The sequence below is a fragment of the Equus asinus genome, chromosome 24 (genome assembly GCF_041296235.1).
Source record: "Equus asinus isolate D_3611 breed Donkey chromosome 24, EquAss-T2T_v2, whole genome shotgun sequence".
NCBI lineage: Eukaryota > Metazoa > Chordata > Mammalia > Perissodactyla > Equidae > Equus > Equus asinus.
In genome coordinates this window covers 45699658-45727512 of record NC_091813.1, presented here as the reverse complement: position 1 = coordinate 45727512, position 27855 = coordinate 45699658, and the positions used below count along the sequence as shown (strand labels likewise).

At 40.2% G+C, this 27855-nt stretch overlaps 1 protein-coding gene across 9 annotated transcripts in view; it reads left to right on the top strand.

Moving 5' to 3' along the window:
* The window catches only part of METTL24 (methyltransferase like 24), a 134722-nt gene that overhangs the window by 71319 nt on the left and 35548 nt on the right, over nucleotides 1-27855 (top strand). For 3 of the 9 annotated variants that reach the window (XR_011497875.1, XR_011497876.1, XM_070496680.1), the window contains exons 5-6: nucleotides 3673-3774; nucleotides 17474-17602. Coding sequence is in view for 7 of the 9 variants with exons in the window: in XM_070496680.1 (XP_070352781.1) it covers nucleotides 3673-3774; nucleotides 17474-17602 (231 nt within the window). In the remaining 2 variants the exon portion in view is untranslated. Of the gene's footprint in view, nucleotides 1-3672; nucleotides 3775-17473; nucleotides 27292-27319; nucleotides 27755-27855 lie in introns of those variants that run through there. The other 6 variants (XM_070496678.1, XM_070496677.1, XM_070496679.1 and 3 more) reach the window with 5 other exon arrangements.

Genomic DNA, 27855 nt, shown 5'->3' with positions numbered 1-27855 from the left:
GGAAGATTGAGCTTATTCTTGCCAGAGCATCAGCTACTTAAGTGATCTAATCTTATTTGTTGCTCAAGTAGTGTCTCATGATAGTTGGCTGAGGGAGAGGAAGTTGGCTGAGGGGGGAAAGGGGGCCATTTTTGCCTATGGCTTGGTGTACGTTCTATAGTAAGGAGCTTTGGTCAGTCTGAGGGCATCTGAGAGGGAAGGCTGTCGGGGCAAAGTCGCAGGAGGTGAGAGAGGATGACAGAAGGAAGGTGGGAAGGAGAAACAAGGGTATAATTTGCCTTCTTTGCTATTTTGTCTGGGGCTGTGGAGGTGCCACCCACAGAATTTCATGGCAGGCTTTCCTTGTGCAGGTCAGCCATAGGTGGTTAATGCTCATTATGTACTAACTGCTTCAAATATTTCATGTTCCATGCTACAGATGAAGAAGAGAGACTGGATTTTTGTTGTTTACTTTTGCTGGATACTGTTGAATGCTCTCTAGGTATTCAGTAAACCCTTTTTGAGGGCCTCCTGTAAATCAGGAACTCAACCAGTGACAGGGAAGCAATGATGAAGGTCTTTGCCCTCAAAGACATCATGAGCTATAGAAGCAGACAAACATTGCACAAAAATGATATAGTGATGTACTAAGTGCTGCCGCGGGAGAAGCAGAAGAGGGGTAGCTCCTTTTTCTTGGGGGGTCAGGGGGCGGCACAGAGGACATGCTATTTTGACTGGCTCTTGGAAGTTGAGTAGGATTTTATCAGAGGCAGAAGGGAGAGGAAATGGTAGATTCAAGGACGTAGATGTGAGGAAGAGAATTGCGAATTCCAAAAAGGTGAAAAATTAAACATGGCTGGCACAAAAGGTGATTTGTGGAGGAAGCAAGGAGATGGGGCAAAACAGGAAAGTTGGGCCCAGGCTGTGAGGGACCCAGTGAGCCCTGTAAGGGAGTTCAGATGCAGGGAGCCAGCAGAGACCCTGAAACAAGGGACTTAAATAATCAGGTTTTAAATTAGACGGATAATTCTGGAAACATTGTGGACGGTGGACAATTCAAGCTACGATCTCTTGAGGGTAAGCAGAGTTCATTAGAAATATTGGGCGAACAAGCAGTAAAAAGATTGATAAGAGCCAGTGTTGGCGGAGGTGACATTGGTCATCTTGGCATTTTAGCAATAGCCATCACATCTATCATTCTCTATCAAAATTTAACATGTGTGCAGGAATAAGGGGCTTTTACTTTTCATTTTATACATTTCTTTCCCAGTTGCGTTTTTACAACCAACTTTTTAATAAAACAAATTTATTTTTGAAAAAAGTCAAATCCCACTGCAGTAAAATTAAAACCACAGCGCACAACATTTTCAAGCTCTATTTAATAATTTATCTTAAAAAGAAATATTCACTACTAAAACATTTTGAACATTCCTCCGGGGCTTGCTCTAAACAAATTTGAACTGGTTTTTGTCTATGAAGAAAAGAACTATGTCACATTCCCCACAAACAATGAAAGCTGTTTTTCCACTGTCAGCAATGTATTATTTCCCTCCAGGGATCTAGTTAACCCAAATTGTAGATAACTCCAAATAAATATTTGATATTTAGCTATGAACTGTGCACTTATAACTGCTTTTGATTGTGGGTTTGGAACTTACCCCACAGGTAACTGAGAATTGACTTTTTAAAAAAATGTAGGCTATCTAGATTTTTTTACATGGATTACGGGCTCTCTTTTGTTGATCCCTCCCTGTGAATTGTTTTTTTCCATTTCAAATGTGTGTCCAGGTGACAATTTCCAGCACATAGATCAAGGAGCTCACAGCCGATACTGTCTAGTTCACCACACTCAGTTTTTTGGGAACAACAAATTGAAAATGCATGCTCTTAACCAAAGATATCAAGAAGCAGTTTTCAGAATGAATTCATTAGTTAAACATCCAATTATGAAGGAACTCCACCAAATTTGGCAATTCCCTCGGAAGAACTAAGATAATGCTGCTTTTCTTCCCCTCCTTAGAAACAAGACAGAACACATTTGTCTCCTTTGAGACATATGTGGAAAACACTGGTATGAGGATCATTAGTAACTGAAAGAACTTCAAGTATCTTAAACTTGCTAGGATAATGTCTTGTAAGAGATTTGACTTTTCAGGACGTTCAAATGGCGTGACATTATTCAGGGAAAAAGCTGTTGTGCTGTGAGGGAACAGTTCGCATTCTATCTAACATAATTCAGAGCTATCCTTGGTGCCTGAAAAATGTCTGCCTAAAACCACCGCTCCCTGAAATATGGAGCATCCATTCTAAGGAAGGTTTTTGTGATGACAGGTTAACAACAGACTGGCTGCCGAGCTCCATACGCGGTGTCTGCACGTTAGGCAAGCTGCATCCTACCTTTGTTTCTACTGAAAAAATGCCCTCTGGAAAACTCCTCCAGCTCCAATAAACTGCATTGCCTTGTGGCTAAAGCCTCCCAAGCATCAGCAATGCTTTTAAAGATGAAAGATGAATAAGAGGATAGAGAATCCTGAAAAAACCCTCAATTTAAAAATTATAAGAACAGCTACCACTGAAATCAAGCAAGATGATGAAGTCCCTGGTTGACAACCCATTAAAGTTTCATGATTACCTCCACTGTCTCTGTTCTGGGCCAACACACAGACTTAAAACAGAAAAATCCGTTATGTGTATTGATCTCTTTGATTCAGTTAGAATTGTATAGATTTGGATGATTTCCAAAGATAATTATTTGCCAAAACACCCATGTGTCAATTGGTATCAAACTAAGTAGTAAAGGTATCTTTTAACTTTAGCTGTTGGGCAGCCATCCTACTGTCATCCATCTTTGTTGTGGGACTGAGGAATCAGAGAGGTTTTAGGGTAGTGAGAGAGGAGAAAGCTCAACCAGAAGTCCTTTGCCAGGCACGTGGTGGTTGGAGGACTAGCTGGGTTTCCTCTTCCTCCTCCTCCTCCTTCACATCCTCTTCTTTCACCTCCTCCTTGTCAAATGAATTTTAAGCTCGTCGAATGAACTTTTATCGTGGTAAATATTTAAATGACTCCTCCATGTGTCCTGCATCCCTTCCTTTCTTTTGAATTTGCAATCTTTCCTGCTTGTGCAATTCAGAGATTGCCAGGTGTAAATCAGTAGATCTTGTGAAACATGAAAAAGATACAAACCTCACTAAATTCCTATTAGCATGAAAAGATAATGACAATTCATATTTTTCAGGAACGTCAGCTTTCATCTTGTCATGTAGCTCTGTGTAGGGTAAATTGTGTGGGCGCATCTTCATTACTATGGAATCAAAAAGACCCAGGACAGCCTACTGAATTACGCCTAAGGGCAGCTTGGGCTGTTTGCAGACATCTCTAGAATGCTCAAGTCAAGATGTCGAAATCATCTTTGCCTGAAAAATAAGAGAGCCGTACATGAGTATTAAGCAGATGGCCTTTTAAAGTAAAAAACAACCAAAAAAAAAACTCCACTCGAAACAGATTTCAGAAATATATACACTGTTTGATCTCAGGTATTTTCTAAGGTAGATAAAACACTACAAGAAATATAACCAAAATGTTAATAGTCATTTCCTCTTGCGATCGGGATTTGGGCAATTTTTTTTCTTCTTCTCTGTATCTTTTTGTACTTTCCCAACTTTTAACAATTTCATGTCTTATTTTTATAAACAGAAACCAACCAACCAACCAACCAACAGCATTCCAAATTGTTGTCTTCTTGTAGGGAAAGGAGAAGCCTGGAGTGGGAGCAGAATGTCATATATTTGTTTCCTGGTATGTCAGGTATCAAATAATTTTTTTTGACAATTTAACATGTGATATGGTGTGGGCTATAGCCCTGGCCCCTCCAATTGGACCAGAACCTGAAATTAGGAAGTGAAGGGAATACGTAATCCATTTTTCATGTAGAGGGGATGAGCTAGTGGGCAGAAACCTTTTATAGCAGGAACGGGGGCCTGTGGCAGGCGTTCCAGCCTCCACAGATGCAAATGGCGGTGTTCTTCTTATTACGTATTCATACTAATATATATGGGACTTCATAAAATATGAAGTGGCAAACTAAATGCCCCAGCCCCCAGTTGTGCCTTTTGGTCATATGGAAGCTATGAAATGAGTATAAATGACAATGTTATTTTTCTAGAAAAAAGGACATGGAAAGAAGGAGAGAGGGCACTCGTTCCCACGATCAGATAAGCTACAACCTGTCAAATGTGTGTGCCCATCGGAAGGCAGACCTGACTGCTGCCTTTCACCCCCGAGAATGGCAGCCAGTGGGCCATGCTGGAAGCTCCACAAAGATGTATTAAATTAATAGCTACTCCACATTTGCTTTTCTCATGACTGTCCTTTTTCCTAAAAGAACTGTAAATCCAGAAACCCTTGACAATGTCGTATTCTGTGCCTGGATCCCTTACTATCGTGCAGGTATAAACATGGTGGTAAGAACGCCTGTGTTGAAGTCAGACCCAGTTAGAATCCTGATTCTACCACTTAATAGCTGTGGCACCCGGGTTGGTTGGTTAACTTCTCTGAATCTCAGGTTTCTATGGAAACTGCTTCATCTCTCATGGGCTGTGTGACCTCCTCGGCCTCCGTTTCCCTGTCTGTAACATGAGGATAATAAAACACTGATTTCATTTGTTTGTTGGGGGTTAATTGGGGCATTGCACATAAAGTGCTTACCATGCTGCTTGGCTGGGCACACAACAAGTGCTTAATTAAGGTTGGCTGTTAGTTTTTTATTGCTGGTAGATACAAGATAAAAAGGTAGATCTTGTGTTCTGAGGGATGGTGCCTCTAAAGCAAATGTTAGGTGCTTTTAAACAATATTCAGTGAGAGTCAGTGAATGGTTAGCTCTGCAATTCATCGTCTTAACACTTTCCCTAAGATGAGGTTTTTAGCTATAATCTCTATCTGACTATCCAGCACATTTCTTTGAATATTTTATGGGCGCTATCTATATGTGGTGGTTGGTACTGATCTTTTCGTGGATAAGGTTTTTTTCTCCCCTCATTGTAATTGCTACATCAATTTAACAGGAGCTTCAAAACTGGTACTGCTTATATTTTTTTCTTGCCGGTTTTTAAGAAGAATTCTTGTCACTTTTTTTCTTATTTTCTGGCTTTTAGCCATACATCTGTTTATCATTTGCTTTCATTTCATCCTCTCTTTTCCCCTGGGTTGGGATTTGTGCATATGTCTTGATTATGAGCAGAAGCGATTTTACCTAATTCTGTATTTATAATTTCATCTTCTTCTTTTTAAAGAGGGCCCTCAAATTAAATGAACTTCAAGCTCTACAAAACCTGGATCTGCTCCACTTATGACTTACTTTTGTTTTGCAGGTGAAAGACTTGACACATTCAACTTAAAATGGTCTAAAGTGAATGTTATTAAGGGAACATTACGAGACTAAAGATATCTTTATTTTCTTGTTCCACTTGAGACCTGACTGAATTTTGCTTTACTTTCTCAAGAAAAAGCGTCTGTACTTTTCAGTAAAAATATATAGACAGGTAGAATTCATCAAGTGGTCAAAATAATGTCAGTATCTGGCTTCTTAAGTATAGACTAGGATTCCAAATGGGAGAATAGATAAATAAGAGGTAACTTCATTAATATGATGCCTCAAACCTAGATTTTTCAGGCTAAAGGAACGGACCGAGTGTGATTTTGCAGCTCCGTTTTGTTAATGCATTGTAAATTTCTGGGCTGAGAGGAAGGGAGGGTGCAGTGTGGTGGTCATGAGAATTCTGGCAGGGGAAGAATTGCCATGGCTCTGGAGCAAAGGACGAGGAGGCAAGAAGAAAACACATAGGGCATCTAGGGGAAGAGTAGCGATCCCAGAATTAGAGATTGCTTACCTATACAGGAAGTGCTGAATAGCAACAGTGAACGTTTAAGTGGGGACTTTAACTTTCAATAGGCGTGGGCTGCTGATCTATTGCACTGCCACTGGCTACTTCACAGAAAGCTTCAACTCTGAATAACTTTCTCAATAGGGACAACACTCTTTATAAGTAGCTAAGAATACTAGAGTATGTTGAATGTATTTCAAATCAGGTTGAGTTACATGTGAAAAAAAATTATAGCGGCTTAAACAAGGGAAAATTTTTCTTTCTCTCACATAAAAGAAGTCTAGAGGTAGGTAGTACAAGTCTTATGTAGAGACTCCATAGTCATCAGAGACCCAAGCTCCATCTAGCTTTCCTCTCTTCCATTCCAAGGCTATAATCCTTCTCCTCATGGTCCAATATTGCTGCTACAGCTCCAGCCATCACATCTTCACTGCAAAAGGATGGAGGAAGCAGTAAGTACAGCCCTTTCCTTTAAGGAAACTTCCTGGAAATCCCACATGACACTTACTTATATCTTATCTGTCAGATTTTAGTCACATTGCCACACAGTCATAAGAGACACTAGGAAATATGATCTTTTATCTGGGCATCAATGTGATCAGCTAGAAATCGGGGTTTTGTTATTGAGGAATAAGGAAGAATGGATATGTGGGAAAGCAACACCTCTACCATGCTACATTTGCCTTTAAACTAAACAATAGTTATACGTTGCTATTTTTCTCTACTTCTTAAGAACCAAGCATTTTACAGGATTTGAATTTGTACTAATGTGCCTAGTGGTGAACCGGTATTGATCAGAGATAAATTTAGAAAACACTAGGTTGTGCTTTTCTGGGCACTTCTGGTGCAAAGAGATTCTTGGAAGAGAGGGATGCTGGGAGAGGAGAAGGTTCATGCTTCTTTCTCAGATATCATAGCAATCCTTAAACGGAATACCTCACTAGTCCTTAAGTCTCCAGGAGAATGAATCTTAGAGTCGTGGACTTGCCTCAAAGCTGTGTTAGTATGTGATGAATGTTACCGTGTGTGTGTGTGTGTATATGTGTGTGGATCTAAGACTCAGAGCAGAGGAGTGATGTTGAGATGCGGCATAACTGCCACTAATTAATTAATTGGTGATCTTGGGCAGATCATTTAGCCTATTTCAGCCTCAGTTTTCCTTGTCTATAAAATGAGGAAGTTGAACCAGGTGTTCGCCAAGTCCCTGCTGACTTTAATCTTCCATAGCCTGGGACCTGGGATGTCCGCTTAACCATCTTCCCGTCCACCCATCCACCTGTCCGTCTTTCCATTTCCTTGTCCATCCAGCCATCCACCTATCAGCTATTTTGGAGACTGCCCAGCAGTGTGCTCGAGGCTTCGGATTCAAAAATAAATACGTCATCAGCCTTCATGGAGTTTGTAGTCCAGTCTAAGGTCCAGGAATATACCTCTTTTGCCTCTTGTCAGATGGAAATGCAGTTGAAGAAACTCTGTTTTCAATTTCACCTGCCAGTGTGCTGTATAGAGATGGTTCTTAGCTGTCAAGTTGGAAATACTTTTGCATATTTCCTGTACCAAATTTTAATTCTGCCCTTGAGTTATCTCCCAAAATATAGCTGCTGTGGTGCAGAGAAGGCGCATTTTGATATTAGCTTAAACAAGATCATCTTAATTTTGGGGGGGATTATGGACCTCCTTGAGAATTGGTGAAAATAACAGCTCACACTGATGGGGCACTTATTCTCCGTTGGATGCTGTGTGTGGTGCCTCTTGAGCATTTCTCCTTTAACCTCAGGATAGCCCTGTGATAGGAGTCCTGTTGTTTTCCTGAGTCACCGAGAGACTAAACAACCTACTCCAGCCCCATGTGATGAGGCAATTGGCCCAAGAATCAAGGTCCCAGTGACCACAGTGTCTTAGAAAAGTGCTCATGGGCACAAACACACATTTCTGTGCACAGTTCCAGGGAATACAAGCCTCACCAACACCTTGGTAATATGTTTAGGAAACTCTAACCTAACCGTATCCTAATTAAGAAAATAGCTGGTGCTGGAAAACCACTTTGTACCTTCCCAGGCCAAAAATTACCAGTGTGTTGATAGTTTCTGCCTCTGCTTATAAGAAGGCAGAGAACCCAGCCTCTACTGAGGCTGAAAGTCCTGTGCATACACACCATAGAAAGCTCACCCAGTGTCATCAGCCGAGTCCAGAGGTTCTCAAAGTATGGTCCTTGGACCAGCAGTGTCATCATCAGCTGGACTCCTGGTAGAAATGCAAATACTCAGACCTCACTTCAGATCTGCTGACCCGGAAGCTGTGTTCATAAGCCCTCCAGGTGATTCTGATGCATGTGACATTCAGAGTACCACTGTCCAATGGAACTTTGTGTGATGATGGAAATGTCCTATAGCCGCATTGTCCAATAGGGCAGTCACTAGCACAGGTGGCTAATGAGCACTTGAAATGTAGCAGAGGATCTGAAATTTCAATTGTATTTGATTTTAATGAACTAATTTGAGTTTAAATGGCCACACATGGTGAGTGGCTAGGTCTCGGAAAGCACAGCTCAGCTCCATAGCATTCCTAAATGTTCCTATGCCTTTACATCTGAGCAATTTACTGCATCAGACACAACACAACAACAACAAAACTGAATGCCATATAGAGAATTATGTGTTGATATTATCTATTTCCTTATTGCAATGTGGATATCACTTAACTGGAAAATGTTTGAGATGGGAGCCTTGCAGTTTAATGCCAGTGAAATAGACCATAAGAGAAAAACAATTTGTTTGTATTTCTAAGTCCTATCAGAACTTCTGGTAAGTAGCGCTTTCTTCGAGAATTATTCTGCTTTGGATCCTGAAGGTAAGAATTTTAGAATAACCCCAGCAACTCAAGTTGCTTAAAGAAAATGAAATTCAGTTGGTACTTGAAGGACAATTGTGCTGTGTATGTTGGTAGAGGGGAGAGATGATGACCGGCAGAAATTTTTTGTATTTCACACGGAGGAAGTAGAGTGAATAAAAGAACTAGGGCAGGACATTTCATGGCATTTTGAGGTATAGCAAAGAATTACATTTGGCCAAAGTGTGGGGTTCATGAAGCTTTGAAAATCAGGACCCTGGCGCCATTTGTGCAGAGTGCGATGGTGAACTCCATAGCGGCCCTCATTCCTGATTTCCAACCCTTGACTCCTCTCTCCTCCCTTTCAACCAGTGAGGTCTTAAGCAAGATGATCACGGTGGTGGACGTGGAGAGACAGAAGGAGGGCCCAGGTATAAGACGTTACAGAGGGAGAATGGAGAGGACATGTTATCTGATAGGATAGCACATCTACTGAAGATGGGAAGTCACATAGAAACTTGATACCAGGAGAGGAGTTAGGTCCTGCCCTGAAGGAACTTACAGTCCAGGAAAGGTAAGGGAATCAGTCACGCCAACAAATGAGTGCAAACCATGGCATATACTTCCCTAGAAGTCTGCACGGGGTCCAGCAATGGAGGACATCAAGGTGACTGTCATACAGCACACACTCTGAGACCTCTTGCTGTTCCCTCATCTCCTCTCAGTTCTGTCTTCTACCACTTGACTTCACTCACTGCTGGTTCTTTCATAATTTTCACTCCTAGGACAGTGTTCTTTCTCACTCATATATGAGTATATTAAAAAAATAACTAAACCCAATGAGTTGATTTTGTGTTTCTCTACACTGGTGCTTTCTTTTTGCATTTGGACCATGTATTATGTAGCCTAAGCCTCATTGCTGGCCCCACCATGCTCTGAGATGGACTTAGTCCCACATCTAAAGGTAAATATTCTCCGATTGAACCTCAAGAACGCGTCTGGCTGGAGAACATTTTATTTGGGTGTTTACTTGGTTATTTATTTGTTCACACATCTATTCGTGTAGGAATAATTTATACATGTTTGTGTTTCATGTCCCTTCTCTTTCTAGAAATACTTGAGAATGCTTGCATAAATACAATAAGGCCAGAAACATAAATTAACCAGGTGATGTAGCTTTAAGGCATAGGGTTCTGATCTAAGGTTGTTTTCAGTTGCCCAGGGAAGTGGGGTCTAAACAGAGAAACTAGAGCGGCTGCGTGGCACTGTCCTTGGTCCTGCTACCGCCTTCCTGCCCGACTCTGCCCTTGGCCAGGTCCCTTGTGGTCGTCTCAGTCCTGCTAAAATTTGCACTTCTTGGTTCCTTGCTGTTGTATGTCACCAGTAGCACTGCTGACTTTTTGACTTGTCACCAGCTCACCCACTACCTGTCCCTGACCTGGGTTTCTGGGGCTGTGCATTATATCACCTCACCCTGCCCTGAAGATTCTCGCCCAGCATCTTCAGGTTAGATTCTTTGGAATAGGCTGGAGATCTGGCAAAAGAAAGCCTTTGTAAATGTTTCCCTTTTTTCCATTTAAATTCATTTACAGAGTGTTGCTCCCTGCAGAGGTCATTTCTGTGAGCTGATGACTACATAAAAATTATTTTCTTTTATTCAGAATTGGTCCTACGTTAGCTTAGAGTGACCTTCAAATTTTTCATAATACATAGGGCAAGGCTTATCTCTCTCGCCTCAGTGGTAGCAGAAGTCTTGTAATGTTACATTTCTGCCAGCCCACAGTGATAATGGAGACTGATTTAGTGTGTTTAAAGTCTAAGGCTCTTAAAGAGACTTTTAATCCTCTTGTCCATTTAAGATAGATTAATTTCTTCTATACTTTTACAAAACCGAGATCCTCTTCCTATGTGTTCAGCTTTTAGTTTTGTAAGTGCAGATATATCTTGCTTTAAGTAGACGATATATAAAAGCCCGGATTTACTTCACTTTAATCATTAAATAACAATTTTTTCTTAATTAAATGAAAAAGCAGGAAGAAGTTGTATTGATACAATTATTTTAAAATTATGATTGAATATTGACCCAAATTGTAGTGAATATGGAGAATGAATACAGTTTGATTTATTGGGATGGTAAGTAGCTGATAATTTAATTTTTAAGAATATTCATAAATAACTAAATGAGTCAAATAAATAATAATTTAAAATATGAGTCTAATTACAAAACTCAGTTTCCACATTCCTTTTCAGGAATCTATTTTTTACATAATGTGAGAAGTGGCTGTAAATACCATATAGTGTATGATTCTGGCTCAAAATCGAGACAGCTGATATTGAGGCAAGCAGCTGTGTTTGCAGGTCAGTTACAGCCTGAATGGGAAGTCCCTTGTTCTGTGTTAGTTGATTGATAAGTTGGATGGTTAATATTGACATTTTATTGGCGTTACTTGTGTAGCTCTGGCTCTTAGCCAGGGATTTTGATTAATAACCTTTACAATTGATGGCAATAGCCAATTTTAAGCTTCAACACATTTTTCCAGGTGGAAAAGGAATCTCTATCCTTTTAAAGATTTCATGTAGAACACTAGATAAAGTATTTTTAAATGTTTTAAATAAAAGTTATCTAAAAACAACTTAACATGTACTTAAAGTTGATTTGTCTTGTTCGCTCTTTGTTTAAATGGCATGCAGGTTTTTGTCTAATGTAGTGGATTGTTCAGACCTAAAGGCAGAGGTGTTTTTAGGAATGTTCCAGAGAGTCATAGGGCTTCAGGGTAAGACAACACGCAGATGTCTACTGGGCTGGTGACAGTGGAGGAGCCTTTTGTGGTGGGTCTGCACAGGGCTCCCAGCCTGAGCACAACCTGGTTTGTCCTCAGTTTCTCAAGAACAGAGACAGGAAGGGACTAGAAGTTGGTAAAATTATTAAAAGTTGTACACTGTGCCTGTCCTTTGAACCTGCTACTCCACTTCTGGGAATTTTCTTATTCTAAGAAAATGATAGAACATACTTCAATATTTAGCTACAGTTTTGTTGATCACATCAGTCTGTAATATCGTCTAACTGGAAAGAACCTAAATGTCTATCAGAAGGGGGATTGGTTAAGTAAATTAAACCAATGTAGAAGTCATTAAAAATCAAGTTATAGATGGAGGATTTTGAACTTATTTTCTTTAGCAGGAAGGCTCTTTTTCAGGCAAAAGTTTGTGAGGGATTCCAAATATATAAAAAAGAGAAAAGAGGAGCTGCTCCTGTTGAACTGAGGTGGAGGATCTGGGGTCTCACCTGCATCCCCCTCACTCCTGCGGGGACCCTCAGTCGCCTCGATCACATTCTTATGCAAGCTCTGAGGGACATCATTTGGAAGAACATTTTAGGTGAAAATCTATTGGCTTGGAAAGATATTCACGATCTGTTACATTAAAAAACAGATTTGAAAGCAGTGTAATTCTCATTTTATAAACAACACATATGTTTGAATTATGCCCATGTATGTTGTAATTATGCCAATGTATCTATGTATTGTGTGTGTGTATGTATGTTTGTGGCAAAGAAAAATACTTAGCAAAAAATACAACAGGTATTCAAGAATTAACTGTTTTTAAACTCTGGATTATGGACATTTTAATTCCTTTTCTTTTTGCTTATCTGTAGTTTTCATTTTTAAATAATGACCATATATTGGTTTTTAATAAGAAAATATTTTTTGGTTAATATATATTATTTTCTAGAAATCATCGCTTTGAAATATATTGTATTTGACACTATCCAGGTAACTTTTAATTTTTAAAAAGATTGGCAGAAATAGCACTGGTCTCTGTTCTAGTTATCTACATAATGAATCACCTCCAAAACTTGAGGTTCTTAAAACAACAACTGATCATTTGGTTATCTCTCAGAGTTTCCGGGGGTCAGTGTTTGGGAAGGGCTTTGCTGGGCAGTGCTGGTTCAGGCGTCTCGTGTGGTTGCAGTCAGATTGTTATTGGAACATTGGGTTCTTACTGTCCCCCAGGATGGAAATCAAGAGAGACAACAAATGGGAGTAGAAAAGTAGAAATTTATTAGTTTGTGCACAGGAGAGGCACAAGGGAGCCTGTGCGGAAAGGAGGGGCAGCAACAGGCTCCTTAGGGAGGGGGATGGGGGCGCTTTTATTAGGCAAAGGCTGGGGTGGAGGGTCTTGTCCTGGCATGAAGAGGTGGGGTTGTGCTTGTGCCTGCAGTGTCTCGTACCATCCTGTTACATGTGACTCATGTATCATTAGCATGCTAGCTCTCCACCCCTGGGTGCGACTTTTACTATGCTAATAGGGCTAGGGTCACCTTCAGTGGACTTCTGGGTGCTAGGGCATATGCGTAAACCCAGGGAAGTCCAGAGGCTGCAGAAGGTGGATCTTGGTGGTCTCTATCTGATTCTCCTAGCTTGCCGATTGGTTAGATTGGTTAGGGACTTTATCTTGTTAGGTCAGGGGCCTTGCAGATGCCCTGTCTCGTTAGGTTGGTTCCTGTCTCAAGATGGTGGCTGGAGTAGCTGGGGTTGGCCAGGCATCTCTCTCTGTGTGTTGATTCAGGGCCTCTTCATGTGGTCTCTCTGCAAGGGCTAGTCTGGACTTTCTTATAGCATGGTGACCTCAGGGCACTCAGACACCTTGCATGGTGGCTAAAGTCATCAATAGCGAGTGTACCCATGACCAAAGTAGAAGCTGAATCACCTTTTAAGGCCTGGTTGTGTGGCCTAGAACAAGCCCAGGGATTGAAGCAGAGGGGTTTCATGGTGGTGGTTTTAACTGGTCTTGGAGGCTGGTTGACCTGCCCTGGGTTTGACACTCAGCAAGGTTGGAGCTGTCACTGTTGGCTGATGCAGGGACTGGTAGGAGGACATCCATCATTGCCTCAGAGGGTTGCTGACCCTCGGATCTCTTGTACAGGACACTTTTCCTAAGCATTGGCCCTGTGAATTGGCTTCCAAACATACATTCTTCCTTGAAAGCTTTATTGAGATAGTTATCTCGAACACTGCTGTGCTCCCCCCCGCAAACTTTGTCCCCCCCCTGCCCCCGGTCATATGTTGAAGTACTAACCCCTGGTATACCTCAGGATGTGACCTTAATTGGAAATAGGGTCATTGCAGATGTAATTAGTTTAAATGAGGTCAGACTGGTCTAGTATGGCCCCTAGTCTAATGTGACTGGTGTCTTTATAAAGGGGGGAAATTTGGACACAGACACACAGGGATAACACATTGTAAAGATGAAGACAGAGATCAGAGTGATGCAAAGCCAAGGAGTGCCAAAGATTGCAAGCAAACCACCAGGAGCTAGGAGAGAAGCGTGAGACAGAGATAGCCCTTAAGAGGAAGGGGCACTGTCAGACACCTTGATGTTGGACGTCTAGCCTCCAGAACTCTGAGACAATAAATTTCTGTTGTTGAAGCCACACAATTTGTGGTACTTTGTTACCTCAGCCCTAGCAAAGTAATGTAAATGCTGGGTCCCCTTCCCCCCTTTCTCCTCATCTCTGCAGTTCTGGGTGGATGAACACAGGGATAACCTTGTGCCCGTGATGAGGAAGCTGCCAGATGGCCTGACTTCGTAATCCAGCTAAAATTAAAATTCGCATTTCCTCAAAAAGTTCTATGAAAGGTGATTTATTGTAAATTTCAGGCACAAGGAAAAGGAGATAATTTTTGATAGGAGGAGCCCTTTCATGTCTCTGAACTTATACCAAATAGGTTGTTTCATCTACATTCTCTGAGACCCTTCCACCCAAGAATATGTCTTCAGTTATTCCAGAGTTTACCGGGAGTTCACACTTGGTTGGTTTTCTCAAGAAACCTGATTTAACCTATTAGAATTGGCACTCAACTACTCTCATATAATCATTTGCATGAGTTTGAGTGCCATAATTGTTGAAAGCTGATATTAGAATCTTAAGAGTGGCCTATCTTATGCAGAGATGTTTAATACAATAATACTGGGTGCATGGTGCAGTAACAATGGAAATTACATCTGCAGAATAGTTGTGGTAATAGTGCATTCTAAAATGCAAGAAATGGAAAGAGCACAGTGGAGGAGAAAACCATGTTTTATTCACAGCATTTTGGCTGTCTGTGCTCGCAGGCCGGAGGGCAGAGGAGAGCTTTTGTGCCCCTCAGGGCCGCACCACCTGGGCTGCGTGATAGAGATCAGCCTGTACAATTCTGATTGAAGTGGGGAATTTTCAGTCCCTGGAATCAAAAGGGGGCGGGGGTGTTGCCATGTTTGAACATACTTGTTGCTCTTTAGATAGGACAGCATTTTGTAAATAAAAATTGGAATTCCAAACAAAGCATATTATTTGCTATGATTCAGCCTAATAATTTGGCTCCTTTCCAGTTGCTCATAACTTCTGATTGATAGCTTATTTTAGAAATATGTTTGGAAAAAAGTATGTAAACTATATTCCTCTATACTTCACCAATATGGTTTTTAGGTCAACTTAAGGCTGATTAACTTTACCCTGTCCCTTTAATACTTTGATTTGTTGATCACATTCAACATAGGCAAACTCACAGAAAACAATGGTAAAAATGGATATTTAAGGAACCTGAGAAATTCTTGACTATGTGAATTGACACAATAAATTTTGAGTTTTGGATAGTTTCTGTACCAATTAAGAATTTTGTGAAGTTTTGATTAAATATTTCTTTTGGTAGCTTAATTACCCCAATTCAGGAATATCTGCTTAAAACTTCAAAGATGAAACAAAGCCAAGGAAGTGCCAGGGGAGCAGTGATGAAAAAAGAGTGCATTAATTTTATTGTGTCCAATTCATAAGAAATATCTCAGCCTTGTGTGTGTTCATGTGGACCCCACCTTTGCTCAGTTCCTTTCAGAAAAGAAAGTGGTGTTTTGTTTGTTTTGTTTTTACTTTTTCTCTTTGATTTTATAACCGTTGAGCCAACAGGCTGGTCTAGCCTTTTCCAAGTCCCCTTGCTATTCTTGGGGTTGTTCCCATCACTCTTTCCCTGGTAGACCAGGAGCTACTCTCCAAGGCAACGGAGTGAAAGCATCTCCCACAGGATCACAGGACGTCGGGCAAAGACCATTTTCTTGGAGTGATTGTGTCTAAATTCTCTGCGTCTTCTCCTCCCCTCAACTCTGAAATCATGCCAGGAAGGTTACCATTGCACTGAGAGGGGCACGTCTCAGCCACATATGAGAAACTTATCAAACAGACATGCGCTGAGAGAGAGGCGAGGCTGGGGCAGCATTACCCTTGGTGTTTATCCGTCCTTCTGAACAGGCAAAGATACTTGGCTTTCATGGGCAGGATATTGGTGACTTCAGTTGGCAGCTTCCTGAAGAGCTGTTCGGGGTTCTGCTGTCACATCTTGGGACTACAGCCTGTGCTCAACTGCAGTCATTCCCTCCATCCTAATTATTCCAGTTTGTGTCTGAATGCTGTCTGCCTTCCTCTGGGGTCAGATTATCCCCTTTTGCTCCCCGCCCCCCTCCTCCATTTCTTGGCAGTAGAAAGTCATTTTTACCAAATCCTTGTCTGCCTATGTGGCTGTTTTACTGAGATTACGTATGTAGAGAGTAATTCTCCAGGCTGGAAAGAGCTCCGCAAATGTAAAATGGTGATGCTGATAACAACACTTCTACTCACTGACGCTTATTCGTTCTCCAGTAGCACCTTATTTTCCAAACCAAGAGCCTTTTAGGAACTCTGAGTTACCATTTTTCCTTGGGTGGTTTATGGCGAGTCAACATTGTGTAGTGGTTAAGAACATGGACTGTGTAGTTCACGTTTCACCACTGCCTCTCCGGCTGTGTGACTGGGGATGGGTTCCTCTCTGAGTTTGGTTTCCTCAGCTTTAAATAGGGATACTAACAGAATCATCCTTGCAGAATGGTTGAGAGGAGTAAGCAGATTTTGCAAGGGGAAGCAGTTAGCAGGGTGCCAGGTCCATATAACTACTTGGTAAGTAATTAGCTTTCGTTGCTTTCTGGAGGTATTTGGGGTTCTGTTATTCTAATGGATTTTGTGCAAAGCCAGCAGAGAAGAGCTGACTCTCTTAACTTAATTAATTGCTAAAGCCAACAGAAAAAGAGCTGATTCTTATAACTTAATTGTGAATTCTCCCCCATCCTGCTCTTCTTCCTATATTTCATCTCATCTGGAATGTGAACTTGTAAACTTATATTCATTAAATGAACAGAAAATGATGTTGCCTTTTTTTTCAGAATGCAATGATGGTATATACTTTTTCAAGAAATCATGGAATAATAATAATAATTTTTTCACAAGTTCAGTATTCAGATCCTGAGAACTCTTTCCCTGGCTTCCAGTCCTGATGAAGTTGGAAGGGGGTAAGGTCTATGAGATGGTCCCTACAGGCAGTGGCCTACGTCAGTCCCTCCCTGCAGGCCACCATTCTGTCAGGACGTGGCTGGCTTCCTTTAAGCAGTATGTGGATTGCTGGGGAGAGGCTGTGGGCATGGAGCTCCATGATATACCCACTCCAGCATCTCCTTCCGGGGCATCCATTCCTGTTGGGCGGAAAATAAGAGGGTCCGTTATGATTTCTGACTGGCATTTCATTATTTGTATATTAACATTTAGTGTGGAGTGAGATTATAAATTCATGTCATAAGTAGCCATTTGAAAAAGACCACTAACTCTAAAATTTGAAAAATTGTGCTTTCTTGGGAGGTAGTTATACAGTGATGCTCCTGATATCAAGGTGGTATTTTTAACAACCTTTATTGACTTTGCTAAACTTGTTTCATCATTCTGTTACAGATTGATGTTCTCAAAGCAGATCTGGAAAGTGCAGAATGGAAAGTTCTGGAAAATCTTATTCTGGAAGATGTCCTTGGACAAATCGGACAGCTCATCTTTGAGATCCATCTCCACTGGCCAGGGTTCGAGGTCAGTGGCAGCGACAGCAGTGTTGTGCGGTTCTGGTACAGCCTCCTCAAAGAGTTAGAACTAAAGGATTTCAGGCTTTTTCATAGTTACAAAGATTTATCTAAACCTCAGCTATTCCTGAAGAAAGACATTTTCAATGCAAGTAGCTGTTACATTCTGAGTTGGGTGAATACAAGATGGAAGTAGGATGCAGGACCTCATCAAAAACTCAAGGAAATATTTGTAGAATAGATCATATCCATGATTCTAATTATTGGTTTACTTGTCCAGTCTCTCACTAGCCTATTACCTGCTTGAGGCCAGGACTGTGTTACTGCCTTTGTAGTAGTTGTAGCTTGGCGCCTGCCACGAGGAAGTGGCACAGTTAACACTTGTTGAAAGGATGAACGCAGGAGTCCACCTCCGTCTGCCCACACGCAGGCTCTTTGCCTGTTTCGCTCTGACAGAGTGCGGATGCTTGTTCTCCTTCATTTTAACTTGGAAGACAATCTCCCACTTATCTCAGTTTTCCCTAAAATTCATTTTGTATCCGTAACCCATGAATTCACCAACATGATAAGGAAATTACATAAATTTTCCATTTTTATTGAGATGATGAGATTCTCCTGTTTAAAATAGGGCCCCTGGTTTGACTTTAATTCACCTCTTTCAAGGTTTTTCTTGTTCACTTTGTCAATAACATACTTTACAACCTTGTAGATGTCAATCATTCCTCCTGAGCAGAGGCTGAGGCCATGCTGCAGCTTTATAGGAGCCGCTGACTTGGTGCCTGGGAACTCAGACACACTGCATTCTGTCGCTGAGTTTAAAAGGCTAGACTACCAAGAACTTCAACTCAGGATTCTTTTCCTACTCAGCCTTAAATTCTCTTCTGTTCCTATGAAACTAAGCACAAAGCAGAATTTGGGTGTCTCTACTGTTGCGTCTTCTGACTTCAAACCTGATTTCTCAACCACAGACTTGCCTATGCTGTCAAATCTTTTTTTTTTTTTAATACATTATCACAGAGAATAAGTGAATTTTTCTTTACTGCCAGTTGGCATTCATTACAAGCCGGTGGCCTGAGGGCCAGAGCCTCTTTCTTTCCTGGGATGGTTAAACAGTGTTTCAGTAGTACCAATCCTTTTTACACTTTTTTTAATTAAGCAGAAAATGCAGGTTCTCGATGGTTCAAGGATCTCCATCATTTCTATTTACAGGATTAGCCATTTACTCCTATGAATGATTCTCAAAAATCCTACTTCAAATGAATTAATTAAATAGTATAAAAATAAACCAAATTATTACCTTATTATAAATTAAGCATATTTTCTGGCATTTTTTACATCCTGAGAGAATAGGAAAACTATACATACACTGTTTGCTCAAGAAATCTGGGGAGAGAATTGAATACTGATTACTACTAGATTTTATTCCTCTTCTCTGTTTTTTACCTCTTTCAACCCCAGCCATTCCCTGGGTTGGCTTTTTGTTTCTTGCTGTGGTTTGAAAATATCATTCCTCAAGTGAGAAGCCAAAATATATTAGAGTTAGACCATCTCATTAACTTGGGTTCAAACGGGAACAAGACTTTCTGAATTAGTGGTGATGATTTTGTAAAATATGAATGAAGTTTTTATTTTAAAGCTTATAATAACTAAGAAAAGTCATCGAGGTGGGAGGACCAACTTGAATAGTGTGATTTGAAATAGCAAATCAGCTGTGTTCAGTATCCATATTTCAAAAGTCATAAGGGTCCATAAAAACCCTGAAGTGGTTTATACTGTTAGTTTGCATGGTGTAGCCTCCAAAACAAAGTTAACATTAGTCCAGTTCCTGTTTGGGATTATATCACAGATTCTTTCTCTTTTATATTTTAATAAAAGTTTTATACACTGAGGTATATATAATAAACCTTTTTATACATTAAACCTTTTAAACCTTCTTATACACTAAAGTATGACGTGTCCTAATGTGATCAGGTTTTAGATAAGTACACACCCATATCAAGACTTTTAATTCACGGAAATGAAGATTTACGGCATTCCCGAAAGCCCCCTTTGTACGGGGCAAGTTACCATTTATTCCAGACTGGTCGTGCAGAACATCGACTTCATCACACTGTATATATCTGAAGCAAGAATGGGTGTACTGTTAAGAAAAAAAGACAAACTCAAAATAAATCACAAACACACCCACCCACACCCACCTCCTAGGCAGCCTGTTCAATAGTTATTTGTACTTATTTTGTGCTTATTTCTAAGACTGTCCTTCACTCCCTTCACGGATAGTTTGAAATTTATGACGACTATTCTGACTGTTGCTATGGCTTCCTTGCCTCTAGAATGTATTATGCTTATTGTGTAGGCCAGGGTTTCTTAACCACAGCCCTGTTGCCATTTTGGGCTGGATAATTCTTTGTTGGGGGAGGGAGCGCTGTCCTGTACGTTGAAGGATGTTTAGCAGCATCCCTGGCCCTCTGCGCCTGATGCCAGGAGCACCTCTCCCTCCACACTCCTCAGTTGTGACAACCAGGTATGTCTCCAGACAGTGCCAAATGTCCCCTAGGGGGCAAAGTCACCCCCTGTGGAGAACTACTGGTGTGGGCCATGAGCAAGGGTCTAGGCTACCGCAGCACTGGTGTTTGGGGAGATCCTGCTGGTGAAGAGCAGGCAAACCAGCAACCATCACCACCACCACGCAACACAAACGAAACAGGAAAGTGAACAAAATCAAAGGCTACTATTCATTGAGAGCTTACGTCTCCCCCTCCTCCGCGCACCTCCTTGCCCCTCACTGAATGTGCATAGATTATTCCTAATTCTCCCAGCAACCCTACAAGGAAGCTATACAGGCAAGGAAACTCCGAGAAGGTAAATAGCTTATTTAGATTATTCAACTAGGAGATGGTGGAGCAGGAGTCCACATCTCCATCTGTTAGATCCCGAGGTCCATGCGGGTCCCCTCCACAATGCTGCCTCAATAGCCCCGAATGAAGGTAAGAGGCTCCTCCCAAAGGGCGTATTTTCGCCTCCCTATCAGTACATGGGAGGGGTGGGGAAGCCTACATATATGCTAAGACCTGCAAATCTGTTAGAGTTGGGATTATTTTTGTAGCATGCAGGTTTAATTTAAATAAGCTACTTAATTAAAATATGCCCACCAAATGGAGTCTTACTGAAAAGATATGAGGACCTGGGGCCGGCCCCGTGGCCGAGTGGTTGAGTTCCCGCGCTCTGCCCAGGGTTTCACCGGTTTGGATCCTGGGCACGGACATGGCACTACTGGTGGGGCCATGCTGGGGCAGCGTCCCACATGCCACAACTGAAGGGACCCACAACTAAGAATATACAACTATGTACCGAGGGGCTTTGGGGAGAAAAAGGAAAAATAGAATCTTTAAAAAAAAAAAAAACAGATACGAGGACCCAACAACTTCTCTGTTAATATATTCAGGTTGCCAGAAAAGCTCTTGCAAGGTCTGGAAGCGCCTCTTGGCCATGGCTTATCCCAATACATGGCACTTTCCTTCTGGCTTTTAGAAAGGACAGTCACTTGGAAGCGCAGTGTGAGTTTCCTTTGTTTTAAACTAGTCTTTGACCTGCAGACACATGAGCTCAGATGTGAATATCTGTGACATACATCTCTCAATTAACTCTCACCAGAGCCATGCTCAGAAATGAATCTGAACATACACGTTTAACAACGCTCTTCTCCAGTGATAAAAACCAAAACACCCTGTTCTTTTTCAAGTGAAAGACATAGGAGGATGTAAGAGATTCAGAGGTCAGAGGTCACCTTTCAGCACAAACTCTGTCACAATTTGAGATTAAAGCCAAAGAAAAACAATTTTCCCTGTCCCCTTTTCTTAGAGTGATTGTATCTGATGCACTTATAATAGGTTATCATATAAATATTTGTAACTATTTGACCTGTTCAAAGGAAGAGAGAGTTGAGCGAAGGCCCGCTAATTACATCAGGGCAGAACAAAAGTAAATTCATGAATTTACAGTGTTTAGTCCAAATCAGTTATCCATGTAAGCATTTCTGCCTTGGCTATAAGATTTTGGTATATAGTAAAGACAGTACAAGATTTGTATTTCCTAAGTATTACATGTTTGGATTTTGCAAAGCTTGGATTAGCACCAGGGAGCCAGCCTTATCATATTTCATTGGATTAAAGACGAAGGCCTCATTTAAACAGTATAATAATACTTGACAATGCAAGGGTGCCTCCAAGCTCAATTAATATAATTGTTCTCTTTTGCTGGAAATAAATTTATGTTTCCGTTTTAAGCAATAACATAATTCTTTTTGTCCTAGCCAATTGCTTGTTCTTTGTGAATTCAATAATTTAACCTCATGCTAAAATCTTTCTTTTTCTTGCACTGAAAGAGGTATTTGAAATTTACCTATCATATGAAATTTCTAAATTTAGAAATTATTGAAATTCTTTAAATAATTTTATTGTGTTTGTCCTTAAGAAAAATAAATCAAGCAAGCTTAATGTTGTCACACTTTATGTTTAGCACTGTTGAGAAAAATGCTAGTTCTCAAAACATTAAAACTCATGCCTTGTAAAACTAGCAACTTCATATTCTCACAAAATATTTTAAGTTTTTCTTACTGATTGATTTTAAGTTTTTCTTACTGATTGGTTTTGTGCAATAAGATTGTCTGAAATAGTAAGAGATTTTTTTTTCAAGTTTGAATTCAAATCTAGACTATTTCAATAGAGAAGCCCAGTATACATAAGACAGATATGCAACCAATATGTACCTGTGAGCTATAGTGGTTGATACATGGCTGTGGTCCTGAGTCCCCCAGTGGTTCTCCTCCACTGTAGCCCATCCCACAGGACCCCCAGACCTTCCTAAGATTGAAGAATTGATGCACAGCACCATAGGCAGCCTCCAGGTCCCTGCCCTAGCACTGTGGTTACCTTCTATTCTGACTGCTCTATGTCCTGCCTTACCAGTCACTGGATATTTGATATCACTCCTGGGTGGGAATATATAATAAACAAAGGTCCAAGTGGGTTCTGTACATTAATGAGAAACCACAATTATGTATCAATAAAAACAAGCAATTAATTATTTGTGCAAGAAAATATGATACCTCAAGGACTGATGTTAGATCAAATATTTCCTCAGGAACCCCCCCTCTTAAGGCCCCAGCTATGTGTCCCTACGATGCCCTCTATGCTCTGCATCCTCATACTCCTTGTACTTAAATGTATCTTTTTGTATAATGACTCTTTCCCAGCAGACTGTGAGCTCCATGAGGCTGAGGGCCATCTCTGTAGCCCCAGGGCCTAGCCTGGAGCCTGCTAGATAAAAGGTGCTCAGCAAACATTTGTTGAACATAAATAAAGCAAGCTATTTCACATAGGATTTTTCGTTGAAATTATTTCATCATCATTTGTTATTGAGATTTTTTTCTGGCATTAAAAATATCTTTGGAATTTAGACGGCCCACTGTCTCTCATTTTGGTTAATTTAATTTTAGACACAATTTGTCCTTTTCCTGACATGGTTGTTTATTGCACTGCTTGTGGTAGCCCTCATTCCTGATTAAAGGATGCTAACCTGGAGATCTTTCTTGACCTTGGGGACTTGACCACTATATAATAATTGAATTGAATAAATACAATAATAACAGGTGGCTCAGTTATTATAAGATATCCTAGTATATTTAACCTCAGTATTCCTTTCTCATTCTGTTGTCCTTTCTTTGTGCCAGTTCCCAGAACACCCACTTTTTAGAGTCAGTGTATTAAATCATAATTCATAGTAGCATAGCGAGTATTTTTCAGTTCATGAGAGAAAGAAGGTATGATGATGTGAGGCTATTTCTGTCAACGATACGGGCTGGTATTGACAAAAATGCTTAAAACCACATTGTTTTTATAGGACAAAATAATAAAGACAATTGTTCAAAGAATAAAAACAAGGTGAGAAAAGGTATTCTGTTCTCAAAACTATTTGAAGTATAACCAAGAAACATCCTTATGGGCACAGCTATGAGAGAGAAGGTGATGGAGCCCAACTCTAATGGAAGAGGCCATGAGAATATCTTTAGCTACAGGTTCTGTTTTACCAAAGGATGAAATAAACACGATCTAAATGGCTAAGTGTTTCATTTAAACTGCCTAACTCAGAGAGAGCAAGCCAGAAGCCACATAGAGTATGACACAAATCTGACAACTTAAAAAATACACAGTTAAGTGGCATTATGTAGAGGAGGCAAGATAGCAGGATAAAAGGAGGAAGATTTTGATACTGCTGCTAACTAGCTGTGTGATATCAAGCAAGTCATCACCTTTATTGGCCTATTTGCTTATCTTAGGTTGGAATATTTGATTTCTAAGGTTTCTTCTAGCTTGAAAATCTCATTATTCTAAGATTTTTTGTGATTAGAGAAGGCTTAGATGGTGGTAGGATAATTTCTTGATTTGTGTGCTAGAAAGGGAAGTCTTAGGATAAATTCAGGAGTCCAAATGTGCTTATTCAGAAGAAAAGGCCCAGATAAAAGATGAAACCATTATGATGGTTCTCTAGTCATCAAGTGAAGTGAAGGTTAGGAAACACCTTTTTGGATAACACAAACTCACCTGGTTCTCAAAACCAGAGTGTTTCAGACTGCACTTGTTTATACTTCTGTTTTAAGACTATCCTAACAAAGTGGCAATATCTGAAGATACTAGATTAGGTACATATATATCTACGGTGATCCTTCTGTATGTATATGTGTGTGAATATATACGTATGCATGTATACATATATAATTATGTATATATGTGTGTATGTATATATATGAACACCCAAGAAAGAAAAATCTTCAGACAAAAAACTCTGAGGGAGCCAGCCCTGGTGGTCTGGTGGTTAAGATTTGGCACTCTCACTGCCATGGCCCAGGTTCATTTCCCAGTTGTGGAACTACACCACTATCTGTCAGTTGTCATACTGTGGTGGCAGCTCACATGGAGAACTAAACTAACAACTAGGATACACAACCATGCACTGAAGCTTTAAAATAAAAAAATTAAGAAATGCACCCAAAACACTCAGAGGGAGCCTATGTGTGTGTGTCTGTATGTACACACAACACACACATACATACATGCATATGTATGGCTGAATGCCCAAGAAAGAAAAATTTTAGACACAAAAGGTCAGAGCGAGCCTAGCACCTGAGAGGTCGACAGGACCCTACACTGCAGTAACCCTAGGAGTTGATAGCAGTGATGGCGTGGGTGCACTGCAGATATGGTCTGGGTTGGGGAAAACGACTGGGACTGAGACACCCACAGCAGCGAGACCTTTGGAAGGCTACAACTTCAGTGCAAGAGGGGCCTAAAAAATCTACCCCCTCCCTTGCCGCCCCCAGCACAAGGCAGCCTATCCCTGCTGCAGCTCCGGGAGGAAATAAAAGTTTCCCATGAGAATTTGAAGACTCCAGACTATTTAGGGAACTGAATTTATACTAATTACATGGGGAGGCAAACCGTAAGCTGAGAAATGAAGATTAAAAAACCAGTTCCAGGGGGTGATACCTCAGGGTACATGGCAGAAACAAACGTATACCCACTCTGAAGGGACTCTTCAACTCAGGCAACAACAGATTTCCTCAAAAAAACAAGACTAATAAAAAATTACAACTGACGAGGAAACGGCCCCCCATGAGGCAGAGTTAACAGACACAATATACACTGGGATTTTCAGCCCAAGAACTTGAGATCACAAAATAACAATCTTAAAAAAGTATAATGTAAATTGTTTAAAATGATTAAAGGCATAAAAGACGATACAGAAACCATAAGAAAATAAGACATATGAAGAACAGGTAGATATAGAAAAGTACAAATAGACCTTCCATAAAGGGAAAATAGTCATTGGACTAAGTTTAATGGATCAAACAGATTAGACACAGCTGAAGAGTTTATAAAGTGAATTGGAAGATAAACCTGAGGAAACTACCAAAAATGTAGCATAGAAAAATATGAACATTTATATTCTTTGCATGAGATACTCTGAGTAGTTTGAACCTTAGAATGCCTTTCAGATGAAAGCAGTAAAGTTGAATATCTGAGCCACTGTCTAAAAAGTGGTACTAGAACTGTATGTGCAATATGGCAGCCATGAGCCACATGCGGCTATTGAGCACTTAGAATGTGGCTGGTGTGACTGAGGGATGGAATTTTAAATGATATTTCCTCTTAACTAATTTAAATTTAAAAAACTTTATACTTGATTCAATTATTAGGAAACTCTTAGGTATGTTTGGAACAATGTGGGCATGTAAATCTACTTTGTATTAAAGAGAGAAAATATTCGATGAAAATTTAGTGTCTGAATTGAGATGTGCTGTTAAGCAAAATATATACCAGATTTCAAAGACTTAGTACGAGAAAAGTAAAATATTAATTTTAAAAATAATTGAATGCAGAAATAATACTTTGGATATATTATGTTAAGTAAAATATATAATTAAAATTAGTATCCCCTAGGTTTTCTTTTAATGTGGCCATTAGAAAATTAAAAATTACAAAATGGCTCACATATTTCTGTAAAGTGAATTGGAAGATTAGCACTATGCTAGAACATACACTTAAATCAAAGATGTTTGAGACTTGAGTTAGTCCCTCAGATCTCAAATGCTGAAGGCTGGAGAGTAGGGTGAGGGGAGCTAAAAATTTCATCTGAAGACAGCCACTGCACTTACAGGAAGCTGTGCAAGCAACGGAGTTATCTCCTTCTTTGTCACCAAAAATAAAGCCACTCCAAGGATTCTGGCTGCAAGTCGTGACTTCTTTCCCCTTAAGTTCCACATAAAATTGCAGTGTTTAGGTTGAGAAAGTTGTTTCCACAATTATTAAAGTGACTATGAACATGGAAGGTATACATATAAATACATAAAATGTATATACACACATATACGCACAAACACACATATGCACACATAGATGTATAAATTTTTGGTTAGCTAACTTTCTCAGTTTACATGCATTAAAGATAATTCTACTTCATTGGTTCTCATCCTTAGTGTGTGTATCATCTGGGGACCTTGCTAAAAGTGCCGACTTTGATCCAGAAAAAAAAAAATTTTATACATATATATATATTTTAATTACAATCTTCTGTTAGTTCATTTTATTTAGGCAATGGTCAAATAAACATTTGATAACATGAACTTTGAACCAAGTGTGCTGTGATAGAACCTTCTTTCCACTGGATCTTCTCTTCTCATTCTTAGGTCCCTTGGTACTTGCCTTGTTTATACTGCATTTCATCAATTATTTCATGATCCACTAAGGAAGAAAGAATGCTGCCAATTAAACTATGACACATCATTGATTTTATGATGTAGCCCTATTTCAGAGATGTCAGAATGTGAAAAACAAGCATCTCTGATGATATACAGCATCAGTGTTCCCTAGGCCTCACTTTGAGACCCAAATTTAATACTGCTGATGGGTATCTTGGTCTGGATGGCACGTCACACTTCCCTTCCCCACAGGTGAATTCATTATGGCTCCCCCAACTACACTCTACTTTCTTCTAGATTCTGTATCTCAGTAAGCCACACCATCTCCAGGTGATTCTAATGCAGCTGTTTCTCAGGCCACACTCTGAGAAACACTGTTCTTCAAGGAGAGTGTCTATAATTATTGCTGGTTGCAGGCCTTACAGCTGCCATCCAAGGGTTTGATATTTCACTGCCAATGTTTTCTTCCAGGTAATTGATAAACATGCTAAGGACATCAACTGGCCTCACAATGCTTCCTCAAGAATCACTCGACACTTTTCCACTTAAAGAAGTGCCTGTTTGATGCCACTCCCTGTTCCTTATCTTAAAACCGTCTCCTTATTTAAGGACAAAATAGTCCCAGCTTGTGCTTCAACATTTAAATATTCATCTGATTAAAACTTTCACTAAAGCATCATTTGTATTCTGTTAGGAAGTAAATCTGTCCTGGGTGTGACAAAAAGGTTGCAGTGAAGCAAAGGAAGACAGAGGATAACCACTTAATTCCAGTAACAACATGACCATGAGACTTTTTTATGCTGGAAAAAACCCTCACTCATTCATGTATTCTAAAATGGCTACAATCATGACTCAGTGCCACCGCCAAGTGAAAAAATATGGAATGTGATAAACTTAATCTGTGTGCTCTGAGGGCCATGCCCTCTATTTTTATTATTTAATTAGAATAAACCCATTCATACACCATACTCCCCTCTAAAGCATCACTTCTCCCCATAAAATCAAAA